Source organism: Strongylocentrotus purpuratus, unplaced genomic scaffold, assembly GCF_000002235.5.
Source record: "Strongylocentrotus purpuratus isolate Spur 01 unplaced genomic scaffold, Spur_5.0 spur5_scaffold_2, whole genome shotgun sequence".
NCBI lineage: Eukaryota > Metazoa > Echinodermata > Echinoidea > Camarodonta > Strongylocentrotidae > Strongylocentrotus > Strongylocentrotus purpuratus.
Genome location: NW_022145605.1, coordinates 12,606,438 through 12,626,210, shown reverse-complemented (window position 1 = coordinate 12,626,210; position 19,773 = coordinate 12,606,438). Strand labels below are relative to the sequence as shown.

The 19,773-nt window shown below is 39.9% G+C and overlaps 1 protein-coding gene across 1 annotated transcript in view; it reads left to right on the top strand.

The window, feature by feature from the left end:
- The first annotated feature begins 2,961 nt into the window (after positions 1–2,961).
- The window catches only part of LOC583221 (golgin subfamily A member 3), a 31,363-nt gene continuing 14,551 nt past the window's right edge, over positions 2,962–19,773 (top strand). The window contains exons 1-11 of the mRNA XM_030991684.1: positions 2,962–3,162; positions 5,891–6,944; positions 11,505–11,621; positions 12,233–12,399; positions 12,911–13,508; positions 13,927–14,508; positions 14,958–15,171; positions 16,371–16,542; positions 17,179–17,466; positions 18,262–18,480; positions 18,945–19,135. Of these exons, the coding sequence (XP_030847544.1) occupies positions 5,954–6,944; positions 11,505–11,621; positions 12,233–12,399; positions 12,911–13,508; positions 13,927–14,508; positions 14,958–15,171; positions 16,371–16,542; positions 17,179–17,466; positions 18,262–18,480; positions 18,945–19,135 (3,539 nt within the window). The 5' untranslated portion in view covers positions 2,962–3,162; positions 5,891–5,953. The remainder of the gene's footprint in view (positions 3,163–5,890; positions 6,945–11,504; positions 11,622–12,232; positions 12,400–12,910; positions 13,509–13,926; positions 14,509–14,957; positions 15,172–16,370; positions 16,543–17,178; positions 17,467–18,261; positions 18,481–18,944; positions 19,136–19,773) is intronic.

The following is a 19,773-nucleotide window of genomic DNA, read 5'->3' as shown; positions in this document are numbered from 1 at the left end:
TGTTTCTTCTTTTTTCCTAGCTGCTTATTATCAGGGGCGGATCCAGGGATTTCTTCCCAGGGGGGCACACGGGGGGGGGGGGGGGGGGGGGGGGGGGGGGGGGGGGGGGGGGGGGCACACGAGGGGTAAGAGCACAATTTTTTTTCTTTTTGCTCCCGAATATTTGAAAATCGCGCTGGCCGCAAATTCGCTCAGTGGTGGGGGGGGGGGGGGGGGGGGAGTGCGCACTAATTCTTGTTGGGGGGGGGGACGGGGGGCAGGTCCCTGTTTGCAAGTACATTTTTCGCGTATTTTTTGGCTGATTTCAACATTTTTTTGCCGGGGGGGGGGGGGGCTGCCCCCTGTGCCCCCCCCCCCAAGATCCGCCACTAAATATATGTGTTCGGTTAATTGTCTGGATATTTTTGGGCTTTTGGTAAACTACATGGGGTATGGACTATGTTGCGTGTTAACTAGTAATCCCACATAATTCCCTTTTTTAATTAAACTACTAAAAAGCAGTATCCCTCCAGACAAGAAAACACTTAATAAATGATCACATCCAGACAAATTGATTATGGTTAAAAACTGGTTCTATATTCTATAATTTCACATAAGATACAATGATTACAGGATTATCAGAAACCTCTTCTGTCTATCTCAACAGTGACAGACAATTAATTCACTAGGCCCTTGGTAGTTACTATTAATAATCAAACATAGATAACTTCCAACAGCACATTAATGTAAAGGAGACTCAACTTAGTCACTATGGTATTAATGATTACCGCTGAATACAAGTCTCGAAATATCAGGAGTCTAGCTGTTCAGTACAACTTAAAACAGTATTAAAACAAGTCAGTTAAATATCATTCACACTGCATGAATAATAACAGTCAAGAAAATACTACTCAAATCTAAGCTAGACAGCGTTTAGATTTACTTACATAGGCACGAAATATTGTGGTTCAAGAAACCGCTAAACAAATCTCTACTTGTGTATGTGTACGGAATGCACAACACGAGAATACAACAATATATCGGTGGATCTAGACTATAGCAGATCTAGATCAGTAGACCAGGCATAGGCCTAGAACTAGTGCAATTATAAACATGTAAAATATGTGTTAGTAAGCGTACGCACTCAACAACAGGCACTCAGTCAGTCAAAATAAGGCCTCACAATGATAAACAATGCAAAGCATAAATCACAATATAATTAACGTTACGTGAGTCATTGGAGTTGAATTCAAAGTAGATCTTCTTCAAGTTCTAGGTAGATGTAGAAACTAGCTAGTCGAAAACAGTGGTCGATGAGCTGGTTGTCGATCGCGTAGGATATGCAGACGATGATCGACGCTAGGTGAATACCACGATGATGAAGACGATGTTGAAGACAACGATGATGACAACAATGATGAAGACGACGCTGGTGAAGACAGCGATGATGAAGTCGACGATGAAGACGACGCTGGTGAAGACAGCGATGATGAAGACAACGGTGTTGAAGACAACGATGATGAATCAGTTAACAGATGAATACAATGATGATGCAGTCAATGTCAATAGATCAACTTCAGTGACTTGCGATGCAGGTCGAAGAATCAAATGTCGAGACAATATATATGAAGTCGATGATAAAAGGTTGTCAAACAATAATGCAGGTGAGAAAAACGTTAGATCATATTAAATGTTCTATTCTCACTGCTGGTGAATTAAAGTGTCGTCAATGTTGAACATCGAGAGAGTCAAAATATATCTTGCAAAACGTACAAGATGTAAATAGGTCAGCACGTCCACCGGGAATGGTCCGGGGACGTAGCAGTTCAATCATCGTTGGATACAATTTTCTAGGTACAAATATCAACACAATAACAGCATGTGTGTATACCAATATTAAAACAGCTCACTGATTCCCGCACAGGAAAATCAGAAGAGCGCCAATCAACTACAGCGCGATTGGTTCAAAACAAGCGCACATGTATCATGTATGTTAATAAGGCACGTGATCTAAATACTTATGAATAAATACGCGTACATCTATGTTAATTGGTCATGTGATCAAAATACTAATGAATAAACATCGTTATATAATAAATCGAGTTAAAACCAGTTCTGAGGACATGGCGTAATACCAAATCCTCGAACTCTCAATGACTTCTAAAGCGGCCATTTTGGATTAAAAACACAATATGTATACCAGTGAATTATAAATGAATGCACTGTAACATTTGTCGCTACAGGCTCATGCCCCCAAACCGACCCCCTTCCTGGCTCTTGCAGAAAAGTCCTGTCCACTTTCCGGTCGAAAACAGCGGTCATATCATAAAGATATCTCCATTTAGTTCTGAAAATATCATATCGGTAGCAAAACCTGATTGAATTAACTTTGGGTGTTTGATGTTGGCCGAGATAGTAGTTTCATTGCCACACGAGATTGTTGTCTTTTAAATTTTGCTGCTCCCGAAGCACAGTCATTTTATAACACAAAATTAGCCCTTCGAACATTCTTGTAACCGGAAGCGTTATTTTTTTATGCGGCACAGATTGGGGCATGGCGCGTGTCGAGCCTATGCGGGAAGTACGTTCTTTCCCTTCTGAATAGTGTCTGCACGTACGTGAGACTAGTCGTGTTCGCTAGCGCATTAGCGCTGCAAAGAAGTTTGAATATCCATCGCGAACTATGTGTTTAGATAACATTCCTCTTCGTTTAAGTTAGTTAAGTTTTATTGACTAATTATTGTGATGTTCTCCTTATTGACGTGCTGCCTCCTCTTCAGATTTCCAATTTCATTTTAATTGTTGATGTAATGATTTTCCATACGGTAGTGGATTACATGTAACACTATTAAAAACAGACCTCTACTACTTATACCTGAATTATACTGTCTAGTACGCACACGACCACTATTAGTCTGTAAATCAAGACCCCTTTTAAAAAAAAGCCCCAATCTGTGCCGCATAAAAAAATAACGCTAACCGGAAGAGTTTTGCGTGGCATGCAGCTAGCTGTTGAAATGTACGTGTGGAAGTAAAGGTGCCGATCTCGCGAGTACGAGTGTCTGCTCAGGAATCATCGGATCGTATCCTAAATCAAGTTCTTTGATTTGACATTAAGGTCTACTGCTAGTAATTTCAGCACGATTTCATGAAAACTTTCATTTTCATCCAATGATCGGAGATGTAAGTATTCCAGGCCCGGTCAAGGCTCACCAATCATTACGTTGGTACAATGAATGATTCGGTGTCACGCAGTAGCAAATTAGTTCGCGTTCGCCCACGGCCATCGGCATCGGCCCGGGCCGGGTCAAATCTATCCACTCTCAGTCTCAGACTCAGCCTCGGTGAAATAACGTTGATGGGAGGGGATGAGTGACGTGACTCGTTAACTCACACTAACTTGCATCACAATAATCAGTATTTTTACTTGACTTGCAATTGTTGTCGAAGTTGCGTCTAGTCTGGTGCGAACATAGACAGAAATAACCATCTGATTTGGGTCATTTCTTTAATAAAAATGACATTTGTTGACATTCCCCAATACAGATGGTAACCTAGACAGCAATAACCATCTGATTTGGGTCATTTCTTTAATAAAACTGACATTTGTTGTCATTCCCCAATACAGATGGCAACCCAGAGATCTCGTACCGTGGGGATGGCTATGTACATATTTTCGTCCGCGACATTTTCTCCCCGATTTTCTTTATTTATAATTTAGATCTAATTTTCTGATTTCTAAATCAGATGTAAATTAGGTCAGTATGTCATTTGTCCTAATTACAATTATCAAAATTTGATAACTTAATATTAAATACGTAATTTACGGACTTACTTATATGAATTATCCAATTTGTATCTCAGATCCGCGAAGCAGTACGTTCATGCATTCGAAATATTACCCGGCGGCCGATATATTTCCGGGTCCACCTACCAAAACATAGCCAAATGGCCAATCAGAGCACTCGTTTCGTGGGAGTTCGTTGGTCAAGCTGGGCCGACTCGTAGCGTAGCTACGGTAGCTATTGGACGTTCGAAAAGAAAAAATGAATATTCATCAACTAAAACCAAGACGGATAATGTTGACGACGAGACTTTCTCGGATTAATCATTAATTTAGGATCTAAATGAGCAAGCTATCGTAAGTCAAATAAGCTATATATATGTTATTTTAATTTGTGTTGTAATTGCAGCAGTTATGAGGATGTAAAGAGTGAAAATCTCGTTGCATATCTCATTCATCGCGGTCCGGTCGAACCGAACCATTTGTTCCGTACAGTGCCTCACAGAAAGAGGTCCCCAGACTTCAGTCTCTATAATCGGAGGTCTAGTGGAGCCAGACGTAGTCTCAGTGGAACAACCGACGATTAGAGAGACTGAAGCTTTCGGTCTAATGGTAACCCAGAGATCTCGTACCGTGGGGTAGCTAGAGCCAACAATGTACATGTACATCTTTTCGTTCAAAACATTTTCTCCCCGATTTTCTTTATTTAGATCTAATTTTCTGATTTCTAAATCGGATGTAAATTAGGTCGGTATGTCATTTGTCCTAGACTAATTGCAGTTATCAAAATTTGATAACTTAATATTAAATGTATAATTTACGGACTTACTTATATGAATTATCCAATTTGTATCTCAGAATTGTGAAACAGTACGTTCATGCACTCGAACATAGGGCTATATGACCCGGCGGCCAAAATATTTCCGGGTCAACCTACCAAAACATAGCCAAATGACCAATCAGAGCACTCATTTCGTGGGAGTTTGTTGGTCAAGCCGGGCTGACTCGTACGTAGCTACGGTAGCTATTGGACGTTCGAAAAGAAAAAATGAATATTCATCAACTAAAACCAAGACGGATGATGTTGACGACGAGACTTTCTCAGATTAATCATTAATTTAGGATCTAAATGAGCAAGCTATCGTAAGTCAAATAAGCTATATATATGTTATTTTTAATTTTTATTATAATTGCAGCAGTTATGAGGATGTTAAGAGTGAAAATCTCGTTGCATATCTCATTCATCGCGGTTCGGTCGACCGAACCATTTGTTCCGTACAGTCCCGTACAGTCCCGATAGGCCATACTTGTGTCTATATAATCGGAGGTCTAGTGGAGCCAGATGTAGTCTCAGTGGAACAACCAACGACTAGAGAGACTGAAGTTTTCGGTCTAGTGCGAACATAGACCAAATTTTTCTGTCTCTTTCGTTTGTTAGCCTCTGATTTGTAAATAGCATTGCACCATGCACCTTGCTCTCGTAAGCACACACACACTCATCAGTCTGCAAGAATCTTCAACTGTGAAGGAGGTAGACTTAACCCAAAGAAGAAGAAGAAGAAGAAGAAAGGAGAGCCGACCCTACCCAAATCAGAGGCTAACGAACGAAAGAGACAGAAAACTTCGGTCTAATGCGAACATGGCAAAATCCCCCCCCCCCAAAAAAAAGGCAGCAAGAGTAATAAACAGATAAGAATTAAGATGATGCAAAAATTGAAACTTTTTCAATTTCAGTTCTGACCTCCATATTTCATTTTTATCTCTTAGAATAGATCTAGATCTAATTACTAGATCTAGATCTAAATTTTTCTTATGTTATGGCTTAATATTAAAGCAAGGTCCTCCTATTCATTATTTTCGGACAATTTCTTTTTTGTATCTTATTCTTGGTTTTATTTCCTGGAAAACATGACGACATGACAGTTAATCATCTTTTTTTTTTTTGCCCCTAACATAGGGGTGCGCCTTAAACACAGGTGCGCCTTATACACAGAGATTTACGGTATGTGGGTTTTTGTAATGCAGATCTCTCTGTGTATGTTTTAGGAAAATATGAAATTCCAATAAGACCTTTAAAAATTACATAAACTCATATTGATTATCATTTGTTTTCTCTTCTTTATGAAGGTAATTCTGCTACAATTTTTCGGCTAAACCATCCCGCCTCTAAGCTAGCATCACCATGTGGCCATGGAACAAGACTCTTCCATAGTGGAGGAAGGAGCAGACAACCCTTACGTCACGCAGTATGGAGATCCTTACGATGACTATCCTATATTCACCGCCCATGACTCCGATCTTAACCTGCTAGGTATAGGACTACGTTCCGGGACTTCCACAAGTGGGTCCCTCTCTGAACTAGACATCTCCCTTCCATCAACAGACCTGGACTTGGAGACGAGAATCTTTGGAAGGCAGAAGAAGAAGACTGCGGATGTGACGCAGAAGCGGAACAGCTTAGGGCCATCAGGAAACTTCGTCCAGGAACCAAGAAAAGCAGGAAGTGCTTCAAGACGTTCCCTTCATATGGGTGACTCCGATCCAGAGGGTCATGTTTTTCATCCGGAGATAGTGCCATTTGAGCCGTCAAAAAATCCTTTTACAAACAGCCCAAAAGATCCAAGGAAGCTGCTAGAATCTAAAGGAGAACAATCCTCTGTCAAGTCTGATCCCAACACTGCAAGATACCTGAAGATTCTGATTCCGCAGAGGGACTCTCTCACAGCAGAAGAACCGACTGCAGAGACCTCTGTCAACCTTTTTGAATCGCTCAACATATCTGCTGCTGAACGGCTCCTCTTGGAGAGCCCCACAGACTCCCCATCTCACTTCAAACAGGCACAGCTCCGCCTGGACACTGCAGATTCCGAGCTTGAAGGATCCTTCGTTGGACCGGAGAAAGATCACCTGCTCCTCTCCAGTAGTACTCCAAGAAAACAAGACTTCACAGTGTATCCAAACCAATCTATCCATAAATCAGACTCAAGATCTTCTCAAGATATTAAAACAGAAATATTTGATTTTGAGGCAGAGTTGAAGAAACTTGTAGTGGACATTTATTCAGACAGGGAACCAGACTTTGCTCCTGTACCAGGTTCTTCAAGCAGCAAGGAGTGCGTACAGTCAACTGATTTCAAAATGAGCGAGGCCAGATCAGAATTGGAGAAAGCATTCGGTGGAGGTGAGTAATGTTCTGCATCTTCATATTCAGTTCATAGTGCTGTACATCACGGATATCTCCAATTCCGTTTAACCGCCAGTCAAAACCGGACAGTTTTCGGTTAAACGATTATTAAAAAATTATTTAAAAAAAAAAAAAAAAAAAAAAAAAAAAATCATTTTTTTGTTTTTGTTTTGAAAGCCAGGTTCGTGCGAAAAAGCGGGAAGGACTTTCATTTAACTGTGAGGTGCATTTGAAGGCGCTGATTTGTGCTTGTGAACTTGTCACAAATAATAGTAACAATTTTGTTTTTAGAAGAATGTGTAAGATCATTAATGTAAATTAAAAACAGTAGAGGACCTAGGATAGAACCTTGTGGTACGCCGTGTGTAAAAGTTGGATGAATTATTATTATAAACTTCATATTGAGATCTATTACAAAGATTACTTTCAAACCAAGATGACAGACAAATTGGAGTGTTGTTCTAGTTTCAGAGTGGTGAGTCAACACACAGATTACTGAGCTGGGAGACAATGCCAGGCATAGTGGCAGATGGGGGGCCATAATTCGAAACTTTAAAAAAAAAAAAAAAAAAAAATTATAAAAAATTAATTATAAAAAACAAATGTGATGACCCTATGATTCACAAAGTAAAGCCCAATGAAGCACTTTTTAGACAGTCACTTGCATTATTGGTTGATTTTTTTTTTAATTTGTAAAATGTTAAGAAAGACAGGAATTTCATGAATCCAGGTGTAACAGTGACTAAATAATCTTGTGACTCACAAACAGATTAAAAAATCATTGAATGAAAAATAATAATAATAATAATTATATTTGCTTATATAGCGCCTAACACTTACTTTATCAGAAGTCTCTAAGCGCTCTACAATAATGCAGCATAATTACCCTGGCTTTAGCAGTGTAGCTGTTACGCGCACTGCGTTTTCAAGGAATAAATTCCTACCAGGTAATAGTCTCATTTAAGTATAGAAGAAGATTTTACACATGCATGTATTGGTGGTTTCATCAAAGAAAATGTTTTTTTAAATGTTGCTGGAGGTTAGAACTCAATCATTCATGATGTTGCGCATTTAATCTTTCAGTGGTTAACTGAACTAACTAGAAACAGAGTTTTACTGGTAGCATTTACTACAGTGTGTACATGTACAACCTGTACATTGTACAGGTATATCATTTTAAAGGTGTAATCCATCTTAAAAGTGAAAGGCTCTTAAAAGTCCAAAAGACAATCTTGTTAAAATCCTGACTTTTATAGTAACTATAATCTAGGCACTTTGATTCAAGAGGTAAATTAGTAAACTCCTCGGGCCTCAACTCACCATACATGTACACACATGTATGTAAATGTACATGTAGATGTTTGCTGAATGTTTCACTGATGTTTGGTCAAACATTAACCAGCCTTCACCCCCATAACAATTGAAAAAGATGACAAAACACAAGCAAGGAAAAAGAGAAGAAAGAGAAGGTACTCACTGTGATGAGATACAAAATTAAATCTTCCTTTAAAATCAAAGATTTAAACTCCTCAATCTCACTCAAACCTTCCCCTACATGTATATTTAAGTTGAAAGACTAAACTGTTAAATCTCATATTATTTCAGAAAGACAACCTGAAAAAGGGACCATGCACTGACCACAGCTACATGTACAGTATACTGTTATTACTCTCAAAGACAAAATCATGTATTTTGGTGTAATCCACATCCTTGCCCAAGAAGTATTTTCAGATGCATTGAACTAGGTTACCCATAAAATATAGTTTCCTGTACATACATGTACAATACATTGTACATAAAAAACTACATCATTGAAAATATACACTTCAGTGAAGTGTGTGGAACTTGAAATTGAGAATGGTGATGTTTACAAGTGGTTTACATGGTCAAGTTGTGTGAAAAGGACAGATGGTGTGGTCAGATTTACATTAGGGTTGAGATAGGTGGAGGCACTCTTTCACACCGCTATAACACCTTTCTAGGCAAGCTAATTTAGTAGTACACGTTGCAGCCCTGGCCTACATGTACATACTTTACACTTTCAACCGGTCTGCTCTTCTTCACAGTGTTACAGGGCTACAGGCATACCCTGCCTTAGAATCTGGTTGTGGGTGTGTCTTGTTTATTATTCCACTGGGGTTCTATCCTAAAACTGTCAATGTTTGCACAGCATACACTGGTTCATGCAGTTACTCCAAAAGAACTAATGCACCTCTAACTTGATGAAAAGTTGCCTCTGTGCTTCATAATGCTGCTCCTGATACCCCAGTTCATTGTGTTCATTCGCTGATTGGTATGATATTCACAATTATTTCACGATTTGCTTTCTTGCTGCATGGCTGACTGAGCTGAGACTTGTCTGTCTGTGTTGCACAATGTATGGTGATATATGTGATACTCTGTACATTGTTAGAATTCATACTGTACATGCTGTCAAAATGAGCCGACATTAGTTTGTTTGTGAAAGCGTTGCTAAATCAGTCCAGCCTTCTCTCAATGTGGTATGTGATTTGTATTGTAACTTTAAGTTTACAGGCGTGTGTCGTACAGCTGATATCCAGTTCTGGTAATGGAATTGTATTTCAAAGACACTTCCATAATTTAGAGAACTTCGTTTTAGTTTGATTATCTTGCAATAATATTGTTTTATCCAGCTCACATACATGTATTACACACGTCATAGATAAATAACAAAAGAAAGTGGCTGAAAATCATATTTATTTGAAAAGCATCACTTTTTTGCATGTACATGTACATGTATCAGGTTATCCAGGATATGTGCAAGATAATGTCATGAGTTGCGACACACTCAACTTTTTATAATCTTTCTTAAAGCCTGTCTGCACTACTTGTAGCTACTTGTGCCCTCTATATGTAGGGAACAATGCCTAATCGGTACCCGTTGGTCCCCTTGATCCCCATTTGAATTGAGAGTTGATTTGATGAGATACATGTAGCCACCTGTCAGTGACCACCCTGGGTGGTCTTATCCCTCCTGGCCAAACTACTGCAGACAGGCATTAAATAATTATTACTCAGTTGTGTATTGCACATTTTATTCCAAACACTACAGTGTTATAAACTTATAATGTTGAAACATCCAGTATAAATTTGGTTTTATTCTGAGGGGCTTTTATTTCCACCATTTCAGGAACTCAAGATTATCTTTCAGTACAATTTTTAGACTACCGGTATATGAGAATTAAGAGTCATTTACAGCTTGAACAGTATGTTCACATGGTTGGAACTATTTGTCTGTGCTGTTTTTTATATTGCCATACTATTATTACTTGGATTTATTTCAGTAAACTTTTTTTTGTTTTTTTGTTAGTACAATTCGCTGAATACTTTTATCACTGAGCTTCCTTTAATATGCACTGAAGCGTTCATGGAATTTCTTCTCCCCGAGTAAATTACACAAAACATACAATCTACACATGATGTACCTGTATTATGCATAGGTTTATTTTCCCAAGAACTTTTTTATAGAGGCTTTAGTTTTTTTCCAATTACACAGGGCCATACTGAAACTTTGAGGAGTACTGTACATTACACAGATTCTACATGTGTACCATAGAGCTGTACAGTGTACATCGGCGTAAGTTTGTTTTTACAAGGACCTTTTTTTTTTCCCTCTGGAATCTGGGATCCATATTTTTTCAATTATTCAGTTGGAAGGTGCTGTAATATTTGGATGTGGTTTGTTGTATGAGGCTCATGTGGAGTCTTGTTATTTTGATATTTCACACAGGGCCATATGGAACCTGTGAGGCGTGCATTATAGATTGATCAGTATGCAATATTACTTTTTTCAAGGTTTTTGTTTTTGTTTTTGTTGTAGTTGTTCTTGTCTAGAGCTGATATTCATTCACTTTTAAAGTGGATGAAATGAGTAAGGATGGCACTACAGGCCGTAAACTTCTAAGTTTAGATCATGGTTTTAAATTTTGAGTTTCTTGCACTGATCGATCTGTGATCTGTCTTAGCTGCAGACTTTCTCACTAAAAGTTATGTGCCATGCAGACAAAATTAAATACCATTTTTTTCGTCAAATTTTCAATTCATGCCCCTCCACCTGGTGCTATGCCTGGCAATGTCTCCCAGCTCAGTAATCGGTGTGTTGACTCACCACTCGGAAACTATATATAGTTTATATATATATATATATGTAGTTTATAATAATAATTCCTCCAATTTTTCTTCTATTACACGGCTTACCACAAGGTTCTATCCTAGGTCCTCAGTTTTTTAATTTACATTAATGATCTTACACATTCAAATGAAAGGCCTTTTTTTTTTTAAGGGCGAAAAAGAGGGGTGCGGTTAATACACGAGGGCAGTTTATTTCAATACACGAGGGCAGTTTATACACCGTTAATTACGGTAGCGGTTTCTCCAGCTTGTGATTACAACAACTGCTTACTCTGCTTGTAGTTTAAAACTTCAAACACTGGATGTTTCACTAACTTAACGTTTGAAACTACTTAACATCGGTGCTGTTACTGCTGTGTTAAAATAGCTACTGTATTAACCTTGGGATGTGATCTATCGTTTCAGGTGATGAATTCATAACTCCGTATCAGAAGACCCAAGAACCCCCCAAGATGTCCGAGGACACCTTCCATACCATGGCCAATGCGTCGGACGCCATGGCGCTCCAGAAGTCTGTAGTTGGTGAGAAAACAGATCGTCTCATTGATAATTGGAAATGCATTCATACTGTAGTAGCAAAAATACAGGATAGCAATGATTTACATGTACTTGTAAATCTTGAAAGATTCAAATCAGCTATAAAGAATATAAAAGATAAAAGAACAGGTACAAAAACAATTCTTTTAAACTCAACAGAAGATGTTGGCATCTATCTTCTTGAAAGCTCTCTTTAAATGTAACAAATTAGAAATGAGTTTTAGTGAACTTACATGTTTTGTAAGATTTCACCCTTTTCTACACTACTTCTTTACCAACTATATGTATATTATATACTGCTGTCAAATAATCTGAACAAGTTGTGTATTTATATATATATCATGTACATGTATATGCACTTGATGCAGAAATTCACAAAAAGTATCTTGATCAATACTGCTCTTCTGGCTGATTCAGCCATGATTTTCTGTTGTGTCTGAGATTTATGTCCCTGTTGTTCAATTGGCCCATGGGTTTTCGTCGCTACTCACAGTTTACTTGAATATGTTTCATTTTCTATCAAAAGCTTGTAGTTTTGTACATCCGTTGCCCCAAAGTTTGCTTTAGTTTAATCTATGACTTTGTGTTATTGCCAGGGGATTCGTCAGTGAAACCAGCTAGCATGGACGAGATAGCTGCCATTCTAGCGTCTGTCAAGCAAGGGGCGTATCAGAGAGACCAATCACTGAGCAGTATCAATACTACCCTCCAATCATCGTACAATGATAACATTTCCCTCGACGATGATGCTCCATATGAAAAGGCAAGATGATGTAGTTTTGTGCTGATGTATTTGGAAACTTAAGTGGCTATTGTTGCAACAAACTTTTAACCTGTTAGACATGATTTTTTTCTTTTGCATATTTTAATTTGCTATTTCAATAGACTCCCGCTCAAGTTACCTTTGGCCCAATATTTATTGGGTTACGAGCGATTGAGGAGGAGTCTCTAGAAGAACTGCACAATCACAATATATGCACTGGACTGTATAGTGCTTCTTTCGATTTTCAATCGCTACACTATCTTTCCGGCTCATTCCAATACAGTTCCTTCATCAAGGTGATTTAAGTATTGTAAGAAAACACAACATATCTAAGTTCAATAGTATCTCAAAATACTAGTTGTCCACAATATTTGTGTACACACCTCACATGTACATTTTTGTGAGAAAAGTGTTCCAGATAATAGAGTCGGTGATGAGATTAACTTTCTTTGCTTATTCAAGAGATAAGCAACATTATCATTGTTTCCTTATTTCCTCCCCTTCCCTCTAGGTGTACAATTCAATGTCTTCACTAGATGAAACACCATCAAGAATACCTGCAGACTATGTGGAGCCTGAGGTTACCCCTTCAGAAGTGAATGGAATAGACCCTTCAGGAGAACCTGGGCATACCCACCCAGGCAAAGAGGGTGAGAACACTTCGGAAAGAGGAGGCACAGCACCCACCCAACAGGAGGGACCTCAACCCGAATCACAAGAGAAGAAAGTGGTGACGACGAAGAAGAGACCAACTTCCCTTCTGGCTCAAAATACCACCATGGCCATTAGCAGTGCAATAGCTCACAAGTACAAAGTCCCCCCTCATGATGAAGCGCTGTCACCCAGCAGCATTACAGCACCAAAGGAACCCATGCTCTTCAGGAGCCCAGTGGCGGCCATCACCTCTGCAAAAGGAGGGAAGATAGCTATCATGGAGGGACTGGAGAAGACGAAACCAAAAAAGAAGAAAGGAAAGAAAGGTGCAAAGAAGAATGCCCTGAGTACCAGGATTATGTCAGACACGGATACAGAGCCACCTAGCGATACAGAGCTGATGGCTCAGAGGCAGGCTGAGAACGAAAGCAGAACAACGCCTACTCCATCCGAAGGTAATACTCAAGAGTTCTTTATTACCAAATATCAATCAGAAATTTGTAAACGTAGGTATGAGAGTAGTGTGTTCTGGTTGAGTTATCGAAAGAAAAAAATCAAAATAGTCAGCAAGCTGCTTGTCTTTGAAGTTCATTATCACATATGTCGAAAGGGATATTGAGTCAGAATTTTAGGTTGCTGTTTGCAGCTTTTGTAGATGTGTTAGTTATTAAGCATATGCTTCAACAAATGGTGTTTCATGGTATATTTGATTTGTAACCAAAATCTGTTGAAGCATAGTTTGGAGATTGATGTCAGTTAAACTAAAGATAGAGAGAAATCTAGTTTTTCTAAAAAATTAAAAATTATAAACAAAAGACAAAATAAAACAAAGCGAGAGATATGATATGTGATAAAATCTTTCTTTATCTGTAGATTCCACGAGTGCAAGAGACCAAGTCGCGACCAGCGATCCTTCACAACCTTCCCAACAGAACAAACAAGAAGAGGAGGAACCAACGAGAGAGAGCTCAGAAGTGCCTCCCACCAAATCCCAAGTAATAGCCAGTGAACACTCAGAAACAGCATCCTCACCCCCAGGAAATACTACACAAGTACCTGAGCAAGTGCCTGAGCAAGTGCCAACCTCCCCTCCAGATCCGGCACCAACCCAGCCAACTCCGGAGCCTTCATCTGGGTCCTTCCTGGGTTCCCTTTTCCCCTGGGGTCGGAGGTCGGCCGATAAGCCAGCTACACCAGGTGGGGGAGGAGTCAACGATGCAGGGTTCCCAGCCAATCAGGTTGCAGCCTCCTCTCCATCGACCAATCAGGATGAACCAGCGAGGGGCGGGGCTAAGAATGTCAGCGCAATGGATTCTGATTTGCATAGTGACAGTGTCGATTCGGGAGTTGGTTTTGTTGGGGGAGTGAATGGAGATATTGGGACACCTTCTGGGCAAGTCCAGACACCGCAACCTCTTTCTTCTTCCACACCCACCTCGACTAATAACAGGATAGGTAAGTTTCCCTTTTGCTTGATTATCCCCAATCTTTTTCCTCTTTAAATTGTTTTCATTTTTCGTAAGTAAGACCAATGCATTGAATAATTTTACCAATATGTAAAAGATGTAAATATGACCAGCAACTGCTGCGACCGGAAACTTTCTAAAAAATTTGGTGGCAACCATTTGTGCAGCAAGAGATTATGCAAGTTGGAGACAATCAATGTTGTCATATAGTCATTAGTACCATATAATGACTCTGAATGACTTTTGAAATCACGAGGTATTATGATACAGATTAATATCAGGAAACAGCATAAAGAAGTTGAGAATTGAAAAAATACATATTTGAAATATACATGAGCAACATTCTCAATTCAAAAGCAGTCATAGAAAAGAAATGTGTGGGTAACACAAAAATCTTTGTAATGCCCTGCCTAATAATCTTATTCCTATTTTATACAGGGAGAACCGATGAGATTGTGGCTAGGCAAGAAGCCCCACAGTACAGCCAGGCAGCTCCTACCACCAACCCTCTCCAGCAAGCATCAAGTGTAGGCACTTACACCAGGCAGTCCCAACCACCACCAACCCTCAGGAACAGCCAGGCTAGGCCAGTGGACCTGGGGAGGTTAAAGTCAACACCCTTGCCAAGAGCCTCTTCTTACCAGAGTTCAAGGTACAAAAGGCTAAAATCATTGATCAACAATCCTAGCTTTCTAAATTTCTATATTTCATATGAAATTCAGAACTATTTTCCATATGAGTACATAGAGTGTGTCTACAGGTATATGGCAATCCCATGTTTGCATCAAGACTTTATTTTGTCAAAGGCATAGGCAGAGCTGCCACCCAGTACAATTTAATCAGATTTCGTACAATTTTTTGAAGTAAATACGAGAGTTCCTCAATGAAATACGATTTTCCTTTGTTTTTTTTCTTGGGGGGGGGGGGTATTTTGTGTGTATGTGTGTGCCATTTTTAATGACAAAATGCCCGTTCTGTCCCGTAAATTATCCTACAAGCATTCTCACATCAGCAATTTGGGGTTGTTCATTGGTTCATCAAACACACCAATCATGACGAAATCATGCATATTCAACCAATGAATCATACAAAAATTCTTCCTGTAATATGTAAGAAATGTACATGTAAGAGGCATTGATCCATGTTTTTTTTCTTCAAATACAACTTTTGTCAGTAAAATTCAACTTAGATTAAAGAATACAGTTTTTGAACTCCAGAGATTGGCAGATCTGCAAAGGGTTACAGTTGGGATTGTGATTGAACTTGAGATTGCATGGGCTTTAGGTATGGCGAGGCAAGATAAGGTTTGCAATTGAGTAAAGATTAGCTATAATGTTGAGTCAAAGGTTGAAATAAGTAACTTGGTTAATGTTAGAAATTGACCACAGAGCCATTGTCTCTGGAGAAGATGTCATGGAATTATTTCTTTTCACTTCAAAATACATATGTAAGGCATGTCCATTTTGCATTATGCACATTATACAGACACCTTCAACCTGTGGATTCATTTCTTTTCCTTTTTAAAGATACTTTTTTTTAACAGTTTTCGTAAATATCTGGTGGAGATACAGTCAAACCTGTCATAGTGGCCACCTCTCTATAAGGGCACCTGTCTATAGTGGCCACCGACATTGGCCTCCCTCTGTTATGTTGTGTTGTGTTGTAGAACCTGTCAAGAATGGCTACCTCTCTACATTTGCCAGTTTCTCTCTGGTTCCTTTTGGTGGCCTGGACAGGTTTGACTGCATTTTTGTATAAACCACCAAAGATTCCAAGGATGACATGAGAGCTTGAAGTAGTATTACATTCACTCTAGCTTACTGAGCTTGCATTTAAACCCTGTGTTTTCAGGTATTCTTCTCCCTTTGAGGATGAAGGAGGAGAGGAGGACTTGCAGACTGTGCTGAGAGAGAAGGCCAAACTCGAAGGACAGCTAGAGATGCTAACAGCTGAGACCGAGTCAGCTCTGCAGGCCAGGACACATCTACAGAGCCAAGTAGCCATTCTACAAGCAAAGCTCAAGGTACACCTCAGTGAAGATATTGATGGTCACAATGGTCAATGTTTATAATGATGATGATGGTGATTACGATGATGATGAATGTTAACTTGTGGCTCATTTTCAAACCTGTCGCTATTACATGTTTAAATGCCTTGTGGACAACCCTGGGTGATCATCTTGATGATATTGATAATGGTTGTAGAGACTGAGTCTTCCCTACAAGCAAGAATACAACTACTAGAAAGCCAATTAGCTTTTCTACAATCAACAATTACATTGATGATAAAAATGTATGCTTGTATTAAAGTAAGCAACCAAGGGACCTGGTTTTATGTCTTATCAAAGGAACTTGTTAATTTAAATCAACAGTTTGATATTCTGCATCACAGATGTAGCAAGGAATATCTATTTCTACATATCACATTATTTTACAAAGCTTAAAGCCCATCTGTACTAGTTTACAAGAGGGATTAGACCACCCTGCAATGTCACCGACTGGTGGTTATCTCATCAAATCAGCTCTCACTCAACATAAGAAAAAGGGGATCATGGGGGACTAATGGTCACCGATTAGACATCGTTTGCTATACAGAGGGTGCAAGTAGCTACAAGTAGTACAGCGGGACTTTAAAGTGTACCTCATTTTGATATTCTTAGGCCCAGGGATCCAGAGGAGATGTCTCCAGCCACAATCGCTCCACCCTGGAGGCCGATATCCGCTCTTTGAAGCAGAACAAGTCTGAGCTAGAGCAGGCCATAGCACAGCTCCAGGTGGAGCTAGACCACAAGGAGGCTGACCTGGAGGGTCTACGGAGGGAGCTCCATACATCGGAGGCGACCACGCAGAGACTGCGGGGCAAGCTGGAGGAAGTGAAGAGGGAGATGGCCGGTAAGGATGCCTCCGTGTCTCAGCTTCAGGACAGGATGGCCGTTATGCAAGGACAGGTAAGAATACTCAATGTCAAGTTTGCATATTTGAATTAATTTCTATTGTTTGATTGAATAAGGTGTGATGAAATTACACTTAATTGCCCTGTGGAAATTGTTTCCCTACAGTTATTCGTTCATCAGCTCTTAAGGCCAATCTGTACTAGTGTACAGGAGGGATTAGACCAACGTGCAAGGTCACTGGACAGGTGGTTATCTCATCAAATCAGCTTTCAATTAACATAAGAAAAAGAGGATCATGGGGGACCAATGGTCACTGATTAGGCATTGTTTTTTACATAGAGGGCGCAAGTAGCTATAAGTAGTGCAGTAGGGCTTTAAGGTGAGAAACATTGGATTCTGTTGAAGGAACCCCTTTAGGATACCAGTATGGCTATTATACCACATATGCTCAAGCAACAACTTAATTGTGCTAAGCAATCAAGTCCAAATACTACTTGACTTTCCAACTTCAATCTGCATATAACACTATTCTCAACCCTAACCATACACTCGACCAAAAACTGAATTGCAATCTAAGTCTTTCTATCTTTGACATAGATCGGCTTAGAGCAAATGTCGGATCACCTTGAAAAAATATCAAATAAATAGCACTTTACCATAGTGGTGTACACCTTTTTCATTAGATCATGATTATGAGACAACTGTCTCTACATACCACATTTTATTTGTTTCCCTGAAACAAATTTTCTCATTCATACTGTTTGTTAACACCACTATTTTATTGCTCATGAGTGGTCTTTATACAGGCTATACCATAAGTAAAATCTTTCTCTCTTTTATTACATCCAGGTGGACCAAGCAAGACAGGACCAAACGACGGCTGGGGCCAAGCTCTCCTCCTTACAGACTGATGTCGAGTCCTTGACCAAGGCTAGGGACTGGTTCCAGGAACAGCTAGGCTTTGCCCAGGAGACCAGGAACCAGCTCCAGGAAGAGCTTGGAGCTTCCCAGATCAAGATCGCTTCTCAGACTGCTTCAATTGAGAATCTCAAGACTGATAACACAAAGGTACATACTTACACAAATATTAGCACTTTGGGGTGTTTCACAAAGATCCTAAGTCAAACTTAACTCTAAGTTGGACTTAAAAATTATGGAGAGCCATTTGTAGCCTTAAAATAAAATTTATTCAAAAGCAAAAAATCAAGTATTTTAGACTTTTTATAAATTCCACATCAAGAACATGAAATCTCATTGATTATACAAAATATGAATGATTTGAATCAACATTTTATGCCTTTAAAATAACTTTTACTAAATATTTTTATAGATGCTAACGGCTTTCCATAATTGTTAAGTCCAACTTGGAGATAAGTTCAACTTGGGATCTTTGTGAAACACCCCCCAGATAAAGCTTCAAAGTAGTTATCCTGGTAGCTTTGATAGTGCATATCATCACAAGTTTAGATAATTGTATATTTTTTAAGGAAGTTCAACACTTACCAATGCTGTACATTACTTTTGAATTACAGGTGAAGCAGCAACTGAAAGAAGAGAGACAGCGCATGCTGCAGGAGAAGGAACAGATAGCTAAGAACCTTGAGACCATTGAAGCGGATATCTTCACCAGAGAAGCCACTTTCTCAGCCATGCAGAGGGAGAAAACCGCTGTCCAACAGGCCGTATTCAGCCAGATGGACCAGATGGAAGAAGAGAAGTACAGGTGCGACAGAACAGTTCAAATTACTTTTAATTCAATGACCCTTCTGTACATTTAACAAAGGAAAATTTAGAGCTCAGACTAACTTCCTTTGTTACACCTGACTTTGAGCAAAAGCTTAAGCCCAGTGTCTGGTTTTAATTTTGGTAGAATACGGACCTAAAGCCCCAGTCCCATATAAAGCCGGACCAGCACGGACGAGCACGGACCACTCCGGACCATCCCGGACCATGGTCTGGGGTGAACCGGGATGGTCCGGGATGTTTTGTTAAAAAAAGTGTGATGCTTTTAAGCTACAGTCCCATATACGTCCCGGACCGTCCCGGACCATCCCGGACCCCATCCGGGGTGATCCGGGATTCGGTCCGTGTTGACACCGTGTTGGCACCGGGGTGGTCCTGGATGGTCCTGGGTGGTCCTGGATGGTCCTGGGCGGTCAATAACTCACTCCCGGACTGCCACGGATCAACACGGACCGCCCCGGCGCCACTACGGATGACCCCGGACCCAGCACGGTGGCTACACGGATCACCCCGGATCAAACTATTGTCCCGGACCGTCCCGGACCACCCCGGCAGTTTTTGACCGTCAAAAACATCCGGGGTCGACTCCCGGACCGCCCAGGACCATCCAGGACCATC